The 21,956-nt window shown below is 45.2% G+C and overlaps 1 protein-coding gene across 1 annotated transcript in view; it reads left to right on the top strand.

Annotated features, from left to right (window-relative positions):
- The first annotated feature begins 3,236 nt into the window (after window positions 1-3,236).
- Window positions 3,237-21,956, top strand: part of plch2a (phospholipase C, eta 2a) — a 49,922-nt gene continuing 31,202 nt past the window's right edge. The window contains exons 1-5 of the mRNA XM_056598716.1: window positions 3,237-3,603; window positions 10,465-10,611; window positions 15,903-16,146; window positions 16,714-16,843; window positions 21,485-21,655. Coding sequence (XP_056454691.1) covers window positions 3,270-3,603; window positions 10,465-10,611; window positions 15,903-16,146; window positions 16,714-16,843; window positions 21,485-21,655 — 1,026 coding nt within the window. The 5' untranslated portion in view covers window positions 3,237-3,269. The remainder of the gene's footprint in view (window positions 3,604-10,464; window positions 10,612-15,902; window positions 16,147-16,713; window positions 16,844-21,484; window positions 21,656-21,956) is intronic.

Here is a 21,956-nt window from a genome sequence, read left to right as displayed (position 1 = left end):
ACATGAGAGTGGGCTGTAATGGGATCGTCATTAAATGATGGACCCTACTGTAAAGGACCCTGTCGGTGTGGGCTATGTAGCCATCGTAACTAGCTCTCCTGCCTACACCATAACGTTATCAATATGATTTGTCGACTGCTGTACCGATTCTGCCGTTGAGCCAGTAGGATTAATAAGCCAATGATAAACACCAAACAATCAACCCACGATCAGTTTGGATGATGTCTCATAGAAGAATCTATAGCCCACTTTGAATGAGTGGATGGGTTGTGTACCCGTCTCGCCGTCGTACATGTGTACCTCAGAGAGTGTGTGACAGCCTCCTTATCACCGCCCACTCCACTGATGAAACATCCCCAGAGGAGAAGATCCACTGCCTCATCGTCTGTCGCTCTTTGATGACATAATAATGGCTCCATCCATAACAATGAGCGTGCCTGCTAACCTCTCTAATGTTCATTTCCCTTCCTCCGATCCCCCCCCAACGTCCCCTACCCCCCCGAGCTTTCACCACTCATGTTGCTCTCGGATGTTGGGTCGCTCAGTAATCACTCCAATATGGGGGGAGAATATCTATGCACTAGTCGTGGAGGACATGCTCTTGTGCCCTCACTCAGACACATTTCAGACAGCGCTTTTTGTACCGTTTTTTTTACAAAGACACACACAATTTTCAGTTAAATATACCAAGAAAATGGCTTCCACAGTGGCGCTCAATGATTGCTTTTGCTACTCTGCTGACCTGATCGGTGTCTTTATTTAACCCTGGTCCTGTAGCACTTTGCAGTACGTTCTGTTGTGGCTCCGGTATTGATTAAATGCCGCCTGACTGACGGACGCTTCGGATCAAAGCGTCTGGTAAGTGGCTCAATGCTAATGTACGCCCGGTTGTGTCGGAGATCACCACTCAAAGGAAGGGGAGAATGTGAAGGCAATCGGCCCTTCTATCCAAGGTAGAGACACCCAGGGCAGCTCACCCAGACCTGGAGTCATCAAGTCCTCATCTTGGCAGGTCTGCTCCTGGTAATGCCTCAAGCGGTCACTTTGTCTGACCAGATGATGCTGTGGTATCCAGCACTGGTTTTCATTTGCTGCTAATAGCCAAACCTCCCCTCTCTCTATTATTTTTCTTCTTCCTCTTCTCATCTCCCCATCCCTCACATTTCTTTACTCAACCCTCTTTCCTTTTTTTATTCTCCTTTCCCCCTCTTTCTCGCACTCGTCTCATGCATGGTTTTGCATAAGATTATGTAGACACCATAAACCAATCTGTACAGAGGCACACCCACAAGCTACACACACACACACACACACACACACACACACACACACACACACACCGGAATGCACATACACACAGGCACGCACACACACACACAGACACACACACACACACACACACACACACACACACACACACACACACACACACACACACACACACACACACCGGAATGCACATACACACAGGCACGCACACACACAACACACACAGACACACAAAAACACACGTATGTATAAGCAGACACACACACACACACACACACACACACACACACACACACACACACACACACACATTCACTCACACACACACACACACACACACACACACACACACACACACACACACACACACACACACACACACACACACACACACACACACACACACACACATTCTCCTTATCTGGAACTCTCTATCTCCCTTATCCATCTGTAACTTCTCTCTCTCTCTCCCTCTCTACCTAATCTCACTCTCTATCTTGATTCCTCTCGTACTCCCTTGAACTTCACTGGGGCTGCCTCAGGTGGGTGAACCCCAGAGGTTCTGCATACAATTACATCTCCCTCTCTCTCTCTCTCTCTCTCTCCCTCTCTCTCTCTCTCCCTCCCTCTCTCTCTCTCTCTCTCTCTCTCTCTCTCTCTCTCTCTCTCTCTCTCTCTCTCTCTCTCCCTCTCTCTCTCTCCCTCTCTCTTGCTCTTGCTCTCCCTTTCTCTCTCTCTTAGTATAATTCCTCTCACCTTCGGCCCCAAGGAGCGTTGCTATTTTTGGATTCTAGACAAATCTGGGGCAGTGTTGCGGCGGGAGTGACGATTCCACATTAAAAGAAGCTTCAGTTGAAGAATGCAAACAAACGCCTCTACACACAGTGAGACATTGCTAAGTGGATTAAACATGAACAGTGATCTGAGCTCAATCATAGCATCATAGAGATAGGCAGAACTGTTGTTTGCTCCACTTCTCTCTCTGTATAGTAATTGTGCGCTGTATGTGTGAATAATTGTGCACGCCGGTGCTGCAGGGCGCCCTCAGTGTGTTGTTGCGACGGCCATGTTCCTCCCTCGCAGGCCTTCCCTAGTCAGCCGTCTGGTTCGTTACACAAACCACCACAGAGTATGGAAGAGTGATGAATGAACCGTGGGAAGTGTATGAAGTGTCTGACTAAAGGGCCTTGGTAACAGAAAACAATAGAAGAACAATAGCAAAACAATTCATGCGTCCTTGAATGTCACGAACGTCACGTCTGGCTCGCTGGTCTATTTTCCCCGCTTCTTTTATGTTGTGTAGTCCCGGTGGGATCATGTTATGTCACGTCATGTGATGATATCATACGCCATTCGTATTTACCTATTTATTTACAGATTAACATTAGACTTGTTTTGGGGAGTATTAATCTGTGTGTGTGTCTGTGAGAGAGAGAGAGGGAGAGAGAGAGAGAGAGAGAGAGAGAGAGAGAGAGAGAGAGAGAGAGAGAGAGAATCCTGATGGTAAAATCAGATACAAGGTGGTTTGTTTTACCAGTTTACATTTGAGGAGAGTCTCTTTATTGACTGTTTTTCATTTCCGATGCTGAGGTGAATAATTACATAACAGAAAAAGTTCTCTTTCATTTCATGCCAGGGAAGAAAGAAAGAGAGAGAGAGAGAGAGAGAGAGAGAGAGAGAGAGAGAGAGAGAGAGAGAGAGAGAGAGAGAGAGAGAGAGAGGGGCAATGAGAACCCGGGTCTTCCTAATCGTGCACTGTCCTTGGTGCTGGAATTATCAGGCAAACATGTAGGCCTACTCTGGTCTTTCATGTAACTTCTCAACCGGAAATATCGCAGTTATTCTCCACAAAAACGAAGTCCAAAAAGGCTTCAAGGAGCTCGCCTTACGTCAGGTGCTCACGTAAAGCAGGTGCCACGTCATCTACGTCAATGACAAAAATATCCGCCTTTTTTTTGTGTGTCATGTGTCACAGGCCACATAGCTTATAGTCGAATTGCATGGTTTCACTCAGTTTCCGACTTTCCGTTGCACTTTTGGTTTTCATGGTCACAAGCAAATGTTTGCAATGCAAACTTCCCATCTTCTATGTTAGCAGGGGATATATTCTGTTGAACATTCTCACCAAAACAGTAGTAATGCCAAATGCTTCCCGCATCGAAGACCTTGCTCGGCTTTGGTATTGTGATGAAAGGGTGCTTAAAATAAACCTATACGGGACTTGGTCGAAAGTGACAAGACGCTACAGTAACGTCAACTTAAATTGTGACGGAATCTTCTTGCAATGTTTCCAAAAAGCTCCTGTCGAGAAACGCTTCAAACCGAAGGGCCACGGTAAGATTATTTTATGTTTGTTCAGGCTATATCCCATAGGCCTAAATTATGTGACTTTAACGTGACTTTATCTTTACCGAATGTTGCGGAGATGTCGATCAGTTATTTGACTGGCACGTTGACGATTTGGAGGTATTTGCCTCTTTTCCAATTATTGACGTAGCCCTTTTTAAACCCACTGTATTGTCGAAATAGTGACATGCGCTGTATTACTTGAGCACTGTAGAGAAATGACAAGGCTTATTTATTCGCCACTCAATATTTTTCATGTCGCAGTCGCGAAAGTACCTATAACTTGATTTGATTGGATTTTCGTCTGAACATCACTATTAACATCTTCTCTTGAAACAAATCCCCCGTGCACGTTCAGGTATTATTGTAACGTTGACGTAATTCCTCCATCGGTTCAAAAAACATGTTGTAGCACCATCATGTTCAACTTTTTATAATGGTCTCTCTCAACACAACAATCTGTTTTATGCGTTAGATTCTGTATAAACATGTCTCTCCCTCTCTCTTTCTTATTTATTTATATCAATACACACACACACTAGGGTTGGAGCATTTTATTTTATAGTGGAAGTCATCACTGTTATACTAGTTGTTGCAGACCTCTGTGTTGCTCAGTAGAGGTAATGGGTTTTTGATGTCTTCATCAGCTTTAAGGATTATGACAAAGACAGAGTAGATGCCGAATGACAATCTTCTGTTGTATTGTATAAGGAGATATATTATCAGCCATGTATTGTCGCCAAAAGTCCTCTTTGGATTGTTTACCCTCTAAGCGTCGCCGTAAACAGTAATTAATGTGCAATCAAAAGGCCTAATACTGTTGTAAAGTACTGGACACTAACATGGCTCAGCCTCAGACCCATCATTTTATTATAATACCAACACTGTTACTAAACATATTTACATCTAACAGCGTTCTGAGGTTTAGTCGCTGCTTTCCCTGCCACAAAGCTGTGGTTCTGATGATAAATCTTTGTTTTGGCCATGAATGCTTTCCATATGAATTCATTAATTAGGACCTAGTTTGGCTCTCTCAGTAGCTGTGTAGAATCTGCCCAATTTTAACTGGAATGCATCAACCGTGTGTGTTTTCCTCTTTGGCTTCACATTGCATTTGAAAAAAGGAATGCCAGTCTTTTTTCTCTGTATTCTGTTATTTAACTTGGTGCAGGAACACAATTAGTGATCAAGGATCAGGAAATTGGCTTGACGCAAAAACTTGTTACGTTTAATTAAATTGTAGTGGAGACCACTGGATGAGTGAAGCAATGGGGTTAAACCCAAATTAATCCTGTTTCTCTCTTGTTCGTTTGTGTGAATTAAATGGACAGAAACAAACAAACGGAATCATACAAACCAAATGATATTGGCTAAATCATATTGATGGCATTAAGCATGTATTAAAATCATACATCACAAATCATACTTTCTGGTTCATTGGTCCGAGCCTTAATATCTACTGGTTAAAGCAGTTGGGGAGAGATCAAACGTCCAATCAGTTTTTCCGGAATTCACGTCAAATAATGAGAAATCAATCCAGTCCCGGTAAAATAACGCAAGCTTGAGGATCTGTCCAATCAGCCTTTGAGAAAAGCTGCTATGAAATCAGGCATTTTTGGTTGCGACACTCAAACAACTCTCGACTGCATTAATGAAAGGTGAGCGGGTTGATGGGTTGGAGGACAATTCCCCCCACCCCCCCCCCTCCACCTCACCAGGTCGGCCGTCTGTTTGCTTTCATTCCCCTTTCCTTCCCATCACGTTTGAGCTAATCCCGTAGAAACAGGATTAGCCTAGCGCTTCCCTGGAGGGATTTAGGGATAGCCTGTTGACTAGTACGCCATAGAACGACCACCGCGTGTCTCACTGGTTGACACGTTGGTTGCGTTGTACCTGGTTCATCTCGTCCCTTGTGCTCCCTCACTCAGCGGATCCGTCTTTCTACCTTTTCTTTTCCTTGGATGCCAGGCCTCTCTTCTGTACCAGCAAGGAGTTGGAGAGGATGGGCGGTTGAAAACACAGCAGCAATATAGGGCAACGCGATGAAGAGGTTGAATGAAAGGAAGTTTGTGGAAGAACACATTGGCATTTAACAGCTTTTCTCTCTCTGAAATTGAGGACCGTTGAAGAGGAGGAGGCGATGAAGGTGTAGTGTGGTATATGGTACCCACAGAAGAAGTTAAAATATTGAGTGTTGTTAAGCATTTGGAAAGCTGCAGTCCATGTGTTCTGGAACACGGAGGTCAGAGGTGTGGCCTGAAAAGATTTAATTGAGGACGTCTGGCTCTTTTATCCGTTTGAACTTCAGCCAGGAATCAAGTTGTATCTATCGATTTTTAAAATGAGTACTCCTCCGAACAAAAAAGGCATTTTCCAGTCCAAGGTTTCAAGATATCCCACACAAAACCCAAAGACCTGAAAGATTAATTTGAGGACGCTGTAGACTCCTCTTTCTCAGGCTCGAAGCCCAGATACTCCTCCCGGTGGTGCTTAAACTCCCTCACAATGAGCGGCCTCTTGTCCCTCGGACCCGTGTCCTCGGCCCTGCTTCGCTCGGCGACGGGCACCGCCACCACAGGCGACAAACCGGCACCCCCCGCCAAGGGCGCCTTCACACCGGACGGCTCCGACGACGGGAACCAGGAGAAGGAGCAGCAGAAGGAGCTGGCCCTCTGTACAGTCCAGCACCGGGCCTCTCTGTCCCACCTGATGGAGGACTACTTCTGGATGGGGAGCAGCATGGTGGCCTTCTCACGCTGGAGGCTGGGATACATGGGTGAGCCCTGCAGGAGTGTAGCGTAGTGTGCTGTAGTTTCTTCTTTTTCTCTTTTAATGGTCAGGAGAGTGGAGTCGCTGAGGAAGAAAGGAAATGACCATTGCCATGTGGTTAGTGGCCTAGTGTCTCTCGGGCGTAGTTTGAACTGAATAATACATCGTGTTGTTAGTGTAACACTTGTACAAGGGCGGGAAGCGTTGCCACTGTTATTGATGGTTGTTGTTGCGGAGTATGTTTGTGTACGTGTTTAAGCAGGGCAAGTTGGTGTTGGTGCAAAATACTTAAAACAAGTGCGATTCACAAAGCGATGGTGTTATTTATTTTGGTACGTGTATCCATATTTGGCAGGATGCATATTCAGGGTCACCATCTGACAGAAGATCCTGTCACAAGGAATTGACTTTGAAAGGCTTAAAAAATAGAAAACGTTATTCAAGGTGTGGGTGTGTGGGTATGCGTTTGTGTGTGCGCTATCCACCCTTCACATATGGAGCTCAGACTATTCTCCGGGGCTTAACCCAGTCTCAAAGTCCCCCGTTGCCCATAGTTTAACATTTTATTTTTAGCCGGTCTGAACCGTGAGGGCCCAGACACTCAGGTCAGCGGGGCCACTGGCCAGTTGCTCCTCATCTCTCCTCTCTCTTTATGTGCCTGCACACTGCCCCTTCTCTTTCAAACAGAAGTATCGATGTGTTTTGTGCGCACTTTGGCTCCCGCCGTACTTGTGTCCACTCTGTACGAGTGTCCAATAAATCACAGAGCCCCTGTGGTTTGAACCGTAGTAGGCCACAGTAAACACAATAAACGACGGCATCAGTCTTTGTTTTTAATCTTTAATGTTCTCATCCTTCTGGCTCTGGTCTCATATTGGTGTCCCCTGACTGTAACGCTAAGCGCTATGATTCACATGGCGGAACAAATCATGGCCTATTAACCTCGTAGTGGGGATAAGAGCCGTTTATCCCCGGTTTTAAACCTCCACATGCGCCTCGCTCACACCTCATTTAAATATACTACCACATTCTCCGCCGTATCTTCTCCACACACTTTAACCCTGGCTACGTAACCATGGCAACAGACCCAGGCCCCTGCTTTAGTTGAAGAGAGAGATTTTGCTCCTTCTTCGTCTCTCAATTTCTTCCTTGATTCCATCTCCTCCCCAAAGGAGTGTCCTGCCACCTCATGTTGCCTCACTTCCTTCCCACACTTCCAAGTCTTGATTTCTCACTCAACTCCATCTCTGCTCTGTTCTCTTGCTCCTTCCTAGGCCCTCTCCTATGGATCCCTGCTCCACACTCCCTCACCCCGCCTGCAGCTTCCTCCCCCACGTTCCCCCATCCCCCCACATTCTCCTCACCCCCCTCCTTGTTTTAATCAGATGGCCTGTTTACGTTCAACAGACTGTATTTTTAGAAATCTGTGCTGAAGCCTTTAGCACAGGCCGATAGCATTCCACACACACACACACACACACACACACACACACTCTCACACTCTGTTTGCTAATTGATTGCAAGTGCGGTGGTTATTCAGGCTCCATCAATGCTCTGTAGGCTACGGCTAACCTTTTTATCAACGACAAAAGTGGGTCACTGGCTATTTCTTAAGCAGCTTCTAAGTGACTAATTGTCTTGTGTTTGGTAACGTTTGTTTTTAAGGATTACCATCTGTAACCTAATACCTGAACCCTGATGTATAACGTAATCTACCATAGTCGGTCATTAGTTGTACATTCGGTTTGGGAATTACTTGAGGTGTGTGTGTGTGTGTGTGTGTGTGTGTGTGTGTGTGTGTGTGTGTGTGTGTGTGTGTGTGTGTGTGTGTGTGTGTGTGTGTGTGTGAGTGTGAGACAGAAGGGGATTGCATCCGCTCAAGCTTGTATACCACCAATGTGTTGGTCAGGTCAAGTCAAACGAAATGTCATTGCTGGGTGCTGTGTTTTGTCGTATCTATGTGATTATCCACAATAATTAGATGATGGTAATGCATTAATTAAAGCAATCAATTAGAAAATAGATCTTTTGTTTTTGTGTTTTATTTGCATTTGGCTGGGCATAATTTAACATGAAAACAAATGTGTGTGTGTGTGTGTGTGTGTATATATATGTGTGTGTGTGTGTGTGTGTGTGTGTGTGTGTGTGTGTGTGTGTGTGTGTGTGTGTGTGTGTGTGTGTGTGTGTGTGTGTGTGTGTGTGTGTGTGTGTGTGTGTGTGTGTGTGTGTGTGTGTGTATATGTGTGTATGTATATATATGTAACAATGAACGGTCCATGATTCACTAAAGTAAGAATGAAAGGCATAACTTTTTTCGATAAATTATTATATATTTAAAAAATTCATTCAGAATATTAAATTGGGTTTCCTGATTTATCATTGATAGAAATGTATTTGGTAGAGACTCTGAATCATTTGTAACCCTAAATCTATAACTATGAACCGCTGGCCTGGCCGAAATATATAACCGCTGGACTGGTTGTCTGTCAGATGTAAATCTTAAGTCTAAGTCAATAATAACTGCATCTATTGTAAGCAGACGTGGTAGATACGTTGTTGATTGCATGCCTTGGTTTTCTGTGTTGACGAACCCGAGTCGCTAGACAATTTGATATTGAATTGTCAAGATCGCAACGCGCAGCATCCAAAATCCATCCAAATCAAAGAAAAAGCATGATTTCAAAACAAGTTCTTGATTAACGTCACAGGGTCACTGTTCCCCGATATGACTGGTGCGGCGGATGCATCTGGGGATGATTGTATTGGCCGTTGTGTGTGTGCACCATAGCTTAGTTATCCGCTTGTTCAGTGTGAGTACTTTGTAGTTTTATTTATTTATGAATCACGGTGATTCTCACGTTACTGTTGGTGTGAAGTAGAAGTGGAGTAGAGTCAATAGGAAAGAAAACATGCAACAAAAATTACATTTCATATTGAGGTGTGAGAAGACACACACACACCTATTCACGCACACACACATGCACGCACACGCATACACACACAAACACTGCAAGTTGCAGCCAGAATGAATGACATATTAGAGTGATCCATCACGGCTGTTGTCCAGCATTTTGTGGACCTCACAATGAGGTCAGAGCGTCAGAGGACCCCCTGTCGCATTCCCCCTGGCTGAGAGCAGTCCGTGGATCTGAAGGTAGCACAGGTGATTAGTATCCACTATACTCCTGTACTGCGGCCCCAAAAGAGCCAGTGTGTGTGTGGGAAGCGCACGTGGACGTGTGGGAAGCGCACGTGGACGTGTGCGAGCTCAGTGCAGAATGGCACACAACCACTGACTTGTTAGAGCATCAGGTAAAGGCGTCCCCACGCTCCCCCTCCAAAAAAGGCTGAGGAAGAGTCAGTGGTCCAATTATACAGTGTGCATGTCTCCTCACTGTCTACACCCCTGCATGGATGGCACCAATTAGGTCTTTACTTTTCTGTTCTCTCTCTGGGCATCGGGCAAATGTAGAAAGCCACTGTTGTATTTGCTGTGGGACTGAAGCCACAAAGTGGATTAGGGACCTCTTGTTCCAGGGGCCGTGTTATATTGATCAGTATTCTCCCGGCCCCTGGGTTCTGTTTCTCCATGTGGTGTGTGAACTAGGGGTCGTGCTCCAGTTGGGGCGCATCAGAGGAGCCGCGGCCTTTCCCTGCAGGCCGTTCGGATCTCTCCCCCGTTCTCCCTCCCTATTTTCCTGCTCCCTCCTCCCACATCTCACTTCCACATCATCCCCCGAGGCTAGCAAGATCCTGTCAGCTTTGACAGCCATTTGCAATCTCGTGTGTGTCCATCCGTGCACACGCGTGACTGTGTGAGTTAGTGCGAGTTGATGTGCTGCATCTTTGTCCGTTTTTTTTTTTGCAAGCTCTCCTGACTAGAAAGCAGATGGAAAGATGACGAGTGTGTGGATGCAACACACACACACACATACAGTGTCCCCTAACCCTTGTGCGTGCTTCAGTTATGTAAACATAATTCTGTCCGTCTCTGCCGGAATGACCAAGACAAGCACGTATGTGTACTCCTATCCCCAGCTGACTCTCCATCTCTCTGTCCCCGGTGTTTTCTCCTCACAGTGGAGAAATGCATGAGCTGCATGCAGACCGGGACCCAGATGGTGAAGCTGCGTGGGGGGTCCAAGGGCCTGGTGCGCTACTTCTACCTGGACCAACACAAGTCCTGCATCCGCTGGAGACCCTCACGCAAGAACGAGAAGGCCAAGAGTGAGTAGCTCCACCGGAGTCTTGTCATCTATAATTCCTCCTGGAAAAAAATAACTTTAAAGGAAGAATTCAGCAGCATTCAGTTCCGGAAGCCCCTCCATGGGGTTATTATTTTATGACGGCAATAATGTGTTTATATTGCACAAGTTGGACCGCTCACTGTCATGATACTGAATATTAATGTTTAAACCCATCATTTTCAACCCATGGTGATTACCATCATCCTGGGCTTACTTAGAATCATATGAGATGTCTGTCTTTAGGCCACAAGTGCTTCCAGCAAAACGCCCACACCAGTGGCTTATTAATAAATCAAATCAACCCCTAGGATCATGTTAATGCCTCAAGACATATCCTTTGGACTGCATCATGAAACGCCTTGTAATTCAAGCCCAATAGATGCAACTCAAGCTATGGATTGGATAGGAAAGGGAGGGATATGTTTCAGGTAATTACATTTTTCTCCCCAATTGAGTACAAATTACCCCCTCCCCTGCAATGCTTTCCTCCACGATAGCCATGTTTGTAGTCCTGGTGCGTTTGAGTTGTTGACGCTAAGCCAGTGAGTGTGAGGGGTACAAGGGCCCAGAGCTCCTCCTCCTCCTCCTCCTCCTCCTCCTCATTCCTGGGTGGCTGCTGTCACGGGAGCTAATAAGCTGCTTAGCCAGCCTCAATTATTCATCATGTTGGATCGGCTCCTGCACTGTCTTTAGCACACAGTAGAGGCAGTGGAGACATTGAGAGGCACCACCTCTTGGCAATGTGGGACATGTTGTTAATTGCTTCAGTGGTTTATCAGGTTAGAGTTCCAAAGACTGGCTGCAGATGGCTTCAGAATTGCTAAAAAATAATGGTGATTATCTATACTAAATTTTTACGTTTTTTTTCATGGCTGAAAATATCGATCCAAACTCACTTAATTACCATGTCTTTTTAGTTGTACCAGCAATAATATTGTAGAAAACATGTTGGAATTGGCATTTTTTTTATAAATACCAGACGATGCCTGCGCTTACAAGACTAAATGCATAGCCTACGTACCGGCTCTGCCCCTCCAACGAGTGGCCTTGAGCGGGGCAACACATGGCAACGCCCCGCTCTCTCTTGTGGCTGCTTGTGGGAATTTACCACTTGGTCAATGGAAGTGCTTAAAAAAATCAGCCCTGGAGTGTAAAGCAGTCCCGTCAGGCCGTTCATCAGAGGAGACGACAGAAGTGACACTCAATTCAATCTGCCACTGCGAGCTGGTCAGAACACAGGCACCGTTTACATTAGGCTTCCTTTCGTCTACTAGGACCCTGGCCCCAGGGATTATATTCTCTCTCTCTCTCTTTCTCTTTCTCTTTCTCTCTCTCTCTCCCCATTAACCACATCAAGCTCCTCACTGACCTGGAATAAAGCACGTGTCACGCCGTCGGCTTCCCGTGTTAATTATGATCTCTGATACGAGAGACTGAAAGATGGCCGTTATTCCTCTTCATTTACACAGACCACAGACCATGCTTACTGCATATAAACTGCTTAGACCAGGACCACCACATGAAAGCCTGGATTGAGCGTGATCACATTATCTGCTTCTAAGGGCTAATAAATCATTACAATTTGCCTGCTGACGGATTCTGTGTGAACATTTCGAGGAAGAGAAAACAGCAATTCCAAGAGAACATTTGGATTCTGTCTTGTTAACCTTGTCGATTTAGTGCTTGGTTTAAGTGGAGCGAACCCACCCGGTCTTTGACAGCAGCTCGGACGGAAGAAACTTGCGACTGAATTATAAAGTAAACAAAATAGAAATTCAGAATAACTATCAGGTTGTTGCGGTTGCTGGGGTCATGGATAGAGGAAATTACGGAAGAGGATTAGGGCCACACATGTAAAAAAAAATTAAATTCTGACTTTATTCTCAGAATTCTGAGAAAAAAGTCAGAATTCTGACTTTAATCTCAGAATTCTGAGAATAAAGTCAGAATTCTGACATTAATCTCAGAATTCTGACATTAATCTCAGAATTCTGAGATAAAAAGTCAGAATTCTGACATTAATCTCAGAATTCAGAGAAGAAAAGTCAGAATTCTGACTTTAATCTCAGAATTCTGACTTTTTTCTCAGAATTCTGAGATTAAAGTCAGAATTCTGACATTAATCTCAGAATTCTGAGAAAAAAGTCGGAATTCTGACATTAATCTCAGAATTCTGACTTTAATCTCAGAATTCTGAGAAAAAAGTCAGAATTCTGACTTTAAAGTCAGAACTACGGGTATCTGTAAGGACCAACCTCCGTGGGAGAGACACTTTGCTTTATGCAGTAGGAGGAAACCTATGGAAAGCCAAGAAGGCCACAATCCGGCCCTAGAATGGCACGGTTAAAGTGCAAGAATTCCGTACGGAATCCGTACGGAACTAATAGCCGCGGCTATTAGTCATATTGAGATGGCAGTGTGCGAAATACCCGTCAATATTCAGGGATGCCCTCATCCCCAGATTGTTCTCGATATGCAGTAGCCAGCTAGGCCATAACATTACAATATTTCATGGATGCAAGCAAGCCAAGACAATCAATCTATATCTGTAGCCTACATGTGCACACACACACAAACACAGACAGACACACACGCACCCACATTAAACACACTGGTAAAGCAATAGGAGCCTGCATTGGCTAAAGTTGTTGGGATGCACGTTATTTTATAACAGGGAGGGGCAAAGTTGTGCATTACAATGCAAACACGACCATAATTGGCACCGTTCTTGCGCACTCAGAAGAACATGAACTGAATAAATGCCAGGTATATAGCATATCGGAGACGGGCACACAATCAGTGCATTTGCAAATGAGAGCCTGCAGTATGACCGATCTACAGCTAATACGATCAGACAGATAGCCAACATCATTGATCACATATAAGCCCACAACAAGCCCAACATCACCACGGCAGGTGCGCTCTCTCTCGCACATTCACACAATCACTCCAACTCCAAGGCAAAGCTGTTTCACTAAGACCACAAACAACCACAACTAACCAGCCTACATATCCACAACAATGCACAACAATCAGTTACATTGCGTCTATCTTCTGTTTCGCGCACATGGCTAATTTGCATACTTGCACAGGATCGGCTCCGCTTGTCAAAAAAATAGAACGTATTTGTGAATAAATGCTTTGAATTCTGAATACTGGACTTGGTGAGCCCTCCCTGTTATAAAATAACGTGCATCCCAACAACTTTAGCCAATGCAGGCTCCTGCTTTACCAGTGTGTTTAACGTGTGTGCGTGTGTGTCTGTGTGTGTGTGTGTGTGTGTGTGTGTGTGTGTGTGTGTGTGTGTGTGTGTGTGTGTGTGTGCGTGTGCGTGTGCGTGTGTTGTCATGTAGGCTATAGATATAGATTGATTGTCTTGGCTTGCTTGCATCCATGAAATATTGTAATGTTATGGCCTAGCTGGCTACTGCATATCGAGAACAATCTGGGGATGAGGGCATCCCCGAATATTGACGGGTATTTCGCACACTGCCATCTCAATATATAGCCTAACATATACAAATATATCACTGTACTAAACACAAATGTATTTTCCACTAGCTAGTGGTGGTCATTACATTGTAGTGAAACTAGTAAAGACAACACAGCTTTATGTTACGGCGAAACATGGAGGCACTGCAGCTCTAGTCTCGACAATACGTTACTTTAGTCTGGTATTTCTCATCACTGATTGGTTAGACAGCCTTCAAACTTAGTGGTCAAGCAAAGAAGAGGGAGGGCTCTTTCTGCATACCTAATAGCCGGAGAGAATAACTAATAGCCGGAGTGAATAACTATAGCCGGAGTGAATGACTAATATTCGCGGCTATTAGACATTCAAAACTTTTCTTGCCAAACCGCACGGATTCCGTGCGGTTTTGCACTTTTACCGGCTTTCCATAGGTTTCCTCCAACTGCATAAAGCAAAGTGTCTCTCCCACGGAGGTTGGTCCTTACAGATACCCGCAGTTCTGACTTTAAAGTCAGAATTCTGACTTTTTTCTCAGAATTCTGAGATTAAAGTCAGAATTCTGAGATTAATGTCAGAATTCTGACTTTTTTCTCAGAATTCTGAGATTAATGTCAGAATTCTGACTTTAATCTCAGAATTCTGAGATTAATGTCAGAATTCTGAGAATAAAGTCAGAACTTAATTTTTTTTTACATGTGTGGCCCTAATCCTCTTCCGTAGGAAATGGCTTAGTCATTTAAAACAAGATTTTAACCGAAGCTGCTTACAAGTGATTTTGATCACAAACAAAATGTCTGTGTCTACAAATAAAGTGATGCACAGTCTTGTTAATGAAGCATTGTGTAGTTTCCACAATCAATATTGTATTTATTTGTGTTAGTGGTAGTGCGTAATGGTGCATTGGAGATCGGATATTTCAGCAAAGTGCATTATACCTTTTACAGCGGAAGTGCAATCACCAATTTAATTGATAATTTGGCTGCTTCTGAACTGGTCATAGTCGGAGTAGACCTGTAGAAGTAGTGTTGGATTCCACATTGAGGGGAACTTACTGCAGGCCTTTCAAAATCTCAAAGATCGGAGGTTGGATGGATCTCAGAGTCTCAGGCATATGATAACTTACACAGGCTATTAAAAACATGCTTTTGAAATGAATAAAACTAGTTTTATCATTACAGTCACACTAACCTTTTCTGGACTTTAAGGTGATTTCTGCATTATCTAGATTAGAACATGTGGAATGAATAAACCGATTAATGATTAAAATTCTGGAAGTTGAGTTATCAAAGATAAACAGTAAAAAAAATAAGAGAATTATATAGCCCATAATAGCCTACTTTTTGTCGCCATAGTGACGGCAGTGTTTACTTGTGTTGCACATAGATTATTATAATGGGTATAATAATGATTTTTGAGACATTGGGTTCTATCGAAATGTGGAAGGGCTTGAATTTCAATGATTCACACATTAAAATTCATTGTAATATATTTGTGATGGAGTAAACATTGCCAAGTTAGGGTGTTGCTTCATTTGAATGTTCAGTTTCAAGGGATTTGTGTTACAAGGCTCATGCTGTTTAAAGCTCTCCACAAAGTAAAAAGATCATACCAAGACTTGTAAAATTACAAAATGTTATTGTCCATCACCAGGGACAGAAAATGTATCTTTGATAGGACTCTGACAAAAATACCAATCAATTAACAACACGCAACAATTTACGCATAAATGTTAAAAACGGGCGCACTTTATTAACATTCACCTCTCCTCCACATCTTCCCCTGCCCGCCCTCTCCTCCAGTCTCCATCGACTCCATCCGGGAGGTGTGCGAGGGGAAGCAGTCGGAGATCTTCCAGCGCTACTCGGAGGGCAGCTTCGACCCCAACTGCTGCTTCAGCCTGTACTACGGGGAGCACATGGAGTCCCTGGACCTGGTGTCCGGCACCGGGGAGGAGGCCCGCACCTGGATCACCGGACTGAGGTACCTGATGGCGGGCATCAGCGACGAGGACAGCCTGTCCAAGAGACAGCGCACCCGCGACCAATATCCTTCACACGCATGGAGCTGGGGGACGTTTGGGTTGTTGTTGGATGGGGGTGGTTGTCGTGATAGGGGGTGGTGGGTTGGAAGGATTGGGGTTGTTTGGGGGATGGAGGCGGAGTTGGGTGTTGAAGGCCAGGGTGGTGGTTTGAGTGATGGGTGGGTTGGGTGGTGTTGGTAGGATGCTAGCGGGTGGTCAAGTGGTGAAGGGTAGTTTGGTGTTTTGGTTGTAGGGTGGGGGCCTAGTTTGGGGGATAGGGATGGACGGGATGTTGGGGGTGGTGTTGGGTGCTGGGGGCCGTTTTTCTTCCAACAGAGGGACATCCAATACAATTGTGTTGGATGTTAAACCGAGCCACACACTCGCAGCAGACTGTGTGGCTGCGTTTGGTTCATAGTTCATACCCTTGTCTTTTATTGGAAATAATCATGATCGACGTTGGGAAGTCAGGGTCTCGGGTAGAGGAAGTTGATTAAGTCCTACTCCAAACCTCCCCCGGGGGCTCAAAGGCAGTGGAGCAGAGCTAGCCCCTCGTTTAGTTTCCACCTTAACCTGATGGCGGCCGGCACGTGGCTGAAGACGACGTTCACGGAGGCGGATAAGAACGGCGACGGCACCCTGAGCATCAGTGAGGTCCTGCAGCTCCTCCACAAGCTCAACGTCAACCTGCCGCGCCAGAAGGTCAAGCAGATGTTCAAGGTAACCGCCATCAAGGACTCGCCCCCAAATGAGTTGAAGTAGCGCTGGTAAGCATTGCGCACGCTCCCCAGGGTGTGCGTGTTAACACAGGGACATCATCAGAGGTTGACACCGGGGTAACTGAGGCAAGCAGGGGGGGCAGGATGACGTAGTGAGTAGGGGGGTTTGACTAGAGCCCAAATGTCTGCAGCTTACCTGTACGCCCCTCGAGGAAAATGCCCGAGGCCGTACCTGCCCCTAAATGACCTGAATTTATGCATTGGAATTTACCGCAGATTGCTTCCGATCAAAATGTCTGCCTAGCCCCCAAAACATTGCATTGCATGCTGTTGTATTCAATACAACTTCACTTTTGTGTCATTTATTTTTTGTTGAAGGTAGAAATGAGGTTGTCTGCATACCTTTTGAAACTGATAAGTCTATCAATGATATAGAAAATGCTACTAGTTACACATTTCTTCAGATGGTTGATTGGCGTCATGAGAAAAATGTGTGTCTTTATTTGTCACACTCTCCTCTGAGTGGAGAGGGCGGCAGAATCCCCTCAAGCACCGGGCATCCTAATTAATGAGGCTCTGCTTCTTTCCTCTTTCACATATTTAATGGTTTTCGTTAATGCCTCTTGTTTAAAATCAGAAAGGCAAACAGGTCTTTTCTATTCAGCCGCTGGAACTTGTTTACATAATTTAGACATGATTCAAATTGAAGAGCAAGAGGCCTTCTTGGCTCTGACTGTAGAAAAGTCTTAAGACGAAATGTTTCTGTTTGGCTCATGCACACCAAACATCAGAAGTTGCAACGCGGCACTGGGATGTGCCCACTCTCCCACTTTCGGGCTCTCTCTCCCCGTCTCTCTCTCTCTCCCTCCATCGCTCTCTGCCTCTCCTCTCTGTCTGAGGAAGAGCATCTGTTTTGGTAGCTGGAAGCGGATGTCAGCCTGGCCTCAGTATTAAAAACGCTGCTTGGAACGACGACATGACAGGTATGAGATGGAGAACAGAGCTGGCTGCAAGCGCAGATCAACGCTTGGCATTTCCTCGCCAAGTCTGCCACTTTGCATCTGTGGGTTGCTTGTGTGTGCATAGTGATAATACTGTTAATATAGCCATTGCGTGGTTTGACTTTAAGTGGGTGTTGGGCCGCCATCTGTCCATTTGGAATTTCTTTGTTTTATTGCGGGCAAGGTTTACCAGAGACACTGTCGAATAGTTTTTTTTATCGATGACCATTTTATGCAGCATAGTGTTTATGCTACCCAAGGCATTGTCCTTAACAGCCAAAAACATGTATTTTTTACTTTTTAACTGTTAGTGTTGTGCTCGGCTCCAAATGGACTATTCTGAGTGTCCTCGGGGGGGAATGCTGGATTTGTTTTTGTATTCAAGGTGAATGTCAGCTCTTGTTGTGTTCACGGGGCCTGTCGCGCCGCGTTCCACTGCATCCTCTCATTCACCTGACAATTTTTTTCAGTGGCTGTGAGCAAGAGGCCTTCAACTTCCATCAACCTCCAAATATGCAAAAACAGAGCAGCTTTTCCTTTTGACTTTCTGGACCTTTTGTTCCTTTTTTAGTCAGCGTATGACCTCAGTGGAACGCTATGCTATCGCCTTTGTGATCATTTTTTGGTCGATAATGTTGCTTGTTTGGACCAGCTTTTCGCTTGTATCCTGACTTTTGCCAACTGTCAGAAGTAATTGATTCAACAAATAGTTTGTGCACGGAAATACCTGATGTTTCTCTCAAGCTAATTATAACTTCTAAGGAAGAAATGTTCTTTGTTCGGTGGAAAGGTCAGAGAAGTCTGCTTCACTCTGAAACCATCCACTTTGTGCGGAAAAGTACACAAACTGCATCCAAACTGATGGAAAATGGAACTAAAAAATCCTGCCATTTGAACTTGGTACTCAACCCTATGTTTTCTCGTGTTCTGAGAATATTCCTCAGTGTCCCTCATACTTCTCTTCTGCATTTGGGTAATCATCCCCTGACTGATACCTATTGAGTAAACTCTATCCAACTGAACCGTGAATGGTGCCTTGATTGCAAATGTGCGATGAGGACATGTCAAAAAGCTCTTACTTTTGACAATGGTCATGGCTGAGACCCAGAATCTAGCCTTGCTGATATCGCTAATTCTACAGATGTTGCAGCGCTTCTCTTCCCGCTAAGTCCCCCTGCTACACGCTGGAGATATACCTGGGGGGTTGGGGATTAGCTTGTTAGCGAGTGGAGCTGCTAGCCCAGGAAGGAAGAGTCTCAGAACGAGTTCCATCTAGAGGAGTTAGTCAGCTGGTCAGCTCTAAGCCCGCTGGCCTAGTGAGGTTTGTCCCATATGGTGTGGTCGGTGGACAGATGGCCCCGGGCTGATTTGGTGTAAATACCAGGCACAATCCAACTGTGTTGAACATGGGAGCGGACCAGCGTGTTTACAAATCTGCTCTGTGGACCCATGGCTTGACCTGCCTCCAATCAGGAGCAGTCTGAAATGACTGTTGAACAATCAAATTGTGTGAAAAAAAATGTGTAGTATCTGTATCTGCTGTTCGGCTAATGTAGATTAATCAGATTGGAGTTGCTGTAAGAAAAACACTGATTTGTGGTGTGTATTTTAGAAACTGCATCAGTCTGCACTACTTGCGGACTGATGCTATTTCGTATTCATGCCTTTTAGCAAACATGTTATCTACATTGGCTTTCACTGAACTCTCATGTCATCAATTGACCTGAAAGGTTGGGGGTTTGGCTTGGGCATCAGGCAGAATGCAGACATCGTGGGTGGAAACCCAGAGCCTTTCGGCTTGAAGTTGAATAAACCTTATGATGGACCGACCTTCTTCTTGGAGTCGGAGAACAAATCCCTTCAGATGCGACACCCACCTCCCTAGATTTACTGCCTTAATAGTGGCGAGCGGCCTTTTGGTTTCAGAGATTATTGGTGCTGCTGAGGGTGTACGCGGGGCATACAGCTCAACACACGGGTCCTTTTCTGCTCGGGTGGGCGCCTCCTCTGGAGGTATTACTATGGATTCAGCATGGCTCAGTGATCGCCGGGCGAGGGTAGGCTACCGGAGAGATCTACTCAATGATTTATCAAAGGCCGAGAGTCCCTCACGATGAGGAGAGCGATCGGAAAGAGAGCGGGTGCTACTCGTACGGCGGCTCTCGCTGATAAATTAATCCAGATTATCTGGGGGGGCTGAAGCGGTAAGGACATGCTAACTGCTTAAGTGCCCTCCTTCGTGCATAATGAATAGGAACGAATGAGGCTGGATTGATGTGTTCTGTCCAAACGAGGGGGAACGGTGCTGCCCGTCTCTGGCTGCTTTATGTAAATCTCCGGGGGCAGAGCTGCCAGAGTGTCTCCCCCACTTCCTGAATAACTTGTGTTGTGTTGCTTGTGTTGTAGACTTCAACTGTGGACTCCAGCATCATGACTTTTTAAACAGCCGTGCACTCAAAGTGCCACGCTGGAGTCGATGTGAGCCGCCACAACGAAACCTTAATACACGAGGCATGCTAATTTCAGGATGATATTGCAAACCAAATCAATGCACTAAAGCACTGTATAGCAGGTTACAATGAAAAGTTGCAGAGTTCAATTTAATATTAAATAAGATAGATAGATAGATAGATAGATCCTTTAATAATCCTTTACAGGAAATTACAGTGTCACAACAGCAACAGACATAACAAACATAACAAACACACAAACACACACAAGGCCATTTGGTCTAAGGGATGCATCTGATGGAAGCCAACACCTCTGTTTCCGGTAGTCTTAGAGCCACAGTGCGAATGACACCATGTACGCCCGTGTGTGCGTGCGTGCGTGTGTCTCTGTGACAATTGTGCCATGATTGTCTGTTATTGTATGTTCAGTTCATACCTCACATTGCTGCCAACCTCCTACCAGTGTGTGGACGTCATCTCTCTACAGTAGCACCGTAGCCTCTGGTGCTGGCCAAGATATTCAGGCAATAGACTAACAGTCAGCGGCACGTCCAAAATCTGCGACTTTATGGTCGCCCATACACCCATTCCAAGACGGGACCATAATGAACAGATTTTCATTACACTCAACCAAATGGTCACAGCTAGAGATGGGTGGTATTGACAAAAATTGCAATCACAATGTTTCTGAACATCTGTGTGGTGTAACATCGGCCTAATGTTTATTGGCAGGTTGGCAATGTCTTAAGTCGCTCATTGCAATCATTGTCCATTCTACTGTGTTAAAGGAGTATTGTGTGATTGGAAATATATCCAATCCAATGTTACTTGAGGCCAAGCACCAGGACGCCATCACTAGGCGTCTTCTGCCGCAAGCCTAACCTGCCGCAAGCCTAACCTGGCACAGAGCTTCCAGGTCGCCTGGCTAACATGTTGCAATGTTGCATGTGATGCTAGGATAATGCGTCATTATGTGTTCGTTATGCTTACTTGTCGCAAGACTAAGGTATCGCTAGGCTTTGGCCTTTCTAAGCTTGGGCGTCACCAGGCTAAAGCATCGCTAAGCTAACGACATACTAGGCAAAAATCTCATTAGACTATCACTTCGCTGGGCTAGCACGTTACCAGGCTTAAGACTCCCCGAGCCAGAAGTCGCTAGGCTAACGTTTTATTTGACTTTCTTGCGTGCAGGAGGCAGACACAGACGACAACCAGGGCACGCTGGACTTTGAGGAGTTCTGCTCCTTCTACAAGATGATGTCGACGCGCAGGGACCTCTACCTGCTCATGCTCACCTACAGCAACCACAAGGACAACATGGACGCCGATGACATCGCCCGCTTCCTGGAGACAGAGCAGAAGGTGAGGTGGCGTTCATGTGTAGTATGAGGACGTCTGTAACCTTGGTTTTAGATGCTATGCACGCCAGACGGAAAACCTCCCATATTCACTTCAGAATGACAAAGGGTCCCCTGCCACAACTATACACGAATATAAGCCTGATTTATGACCTCTTCAATCCAGAGATCAAATATGATTAATATATGATTCATATTTAATATGAAAATATAATCGCCGGCCAGCAAGTTGACAAACAGTCTCATAGAACACTTTTTAAACCATACACCATTTATTAAATTCTTGGTCTGGAATACCGTGAGTA

The sequence above is a fragment of the Gadus chalcogrammus genome, chromosome 1 (genome assembly GCF_026213295.1).
Source record: "Gadus chalcogrammus isolate NIFS_2021 chromosome 1, NIFS_Gcha_1.0, whole genome shotgun sequence".
NCBI classification, from domain to species: Eukaryota; Metazoa; Chordata; class Actinopteri; order Gadiformes; family Gadidae; genus Gadus; species Gadus chalcogrammus.
Note: the sequence above shows the minus strand (reverse complement) of the source record. Positions and strands in the feature narration are given on the sequence as shown.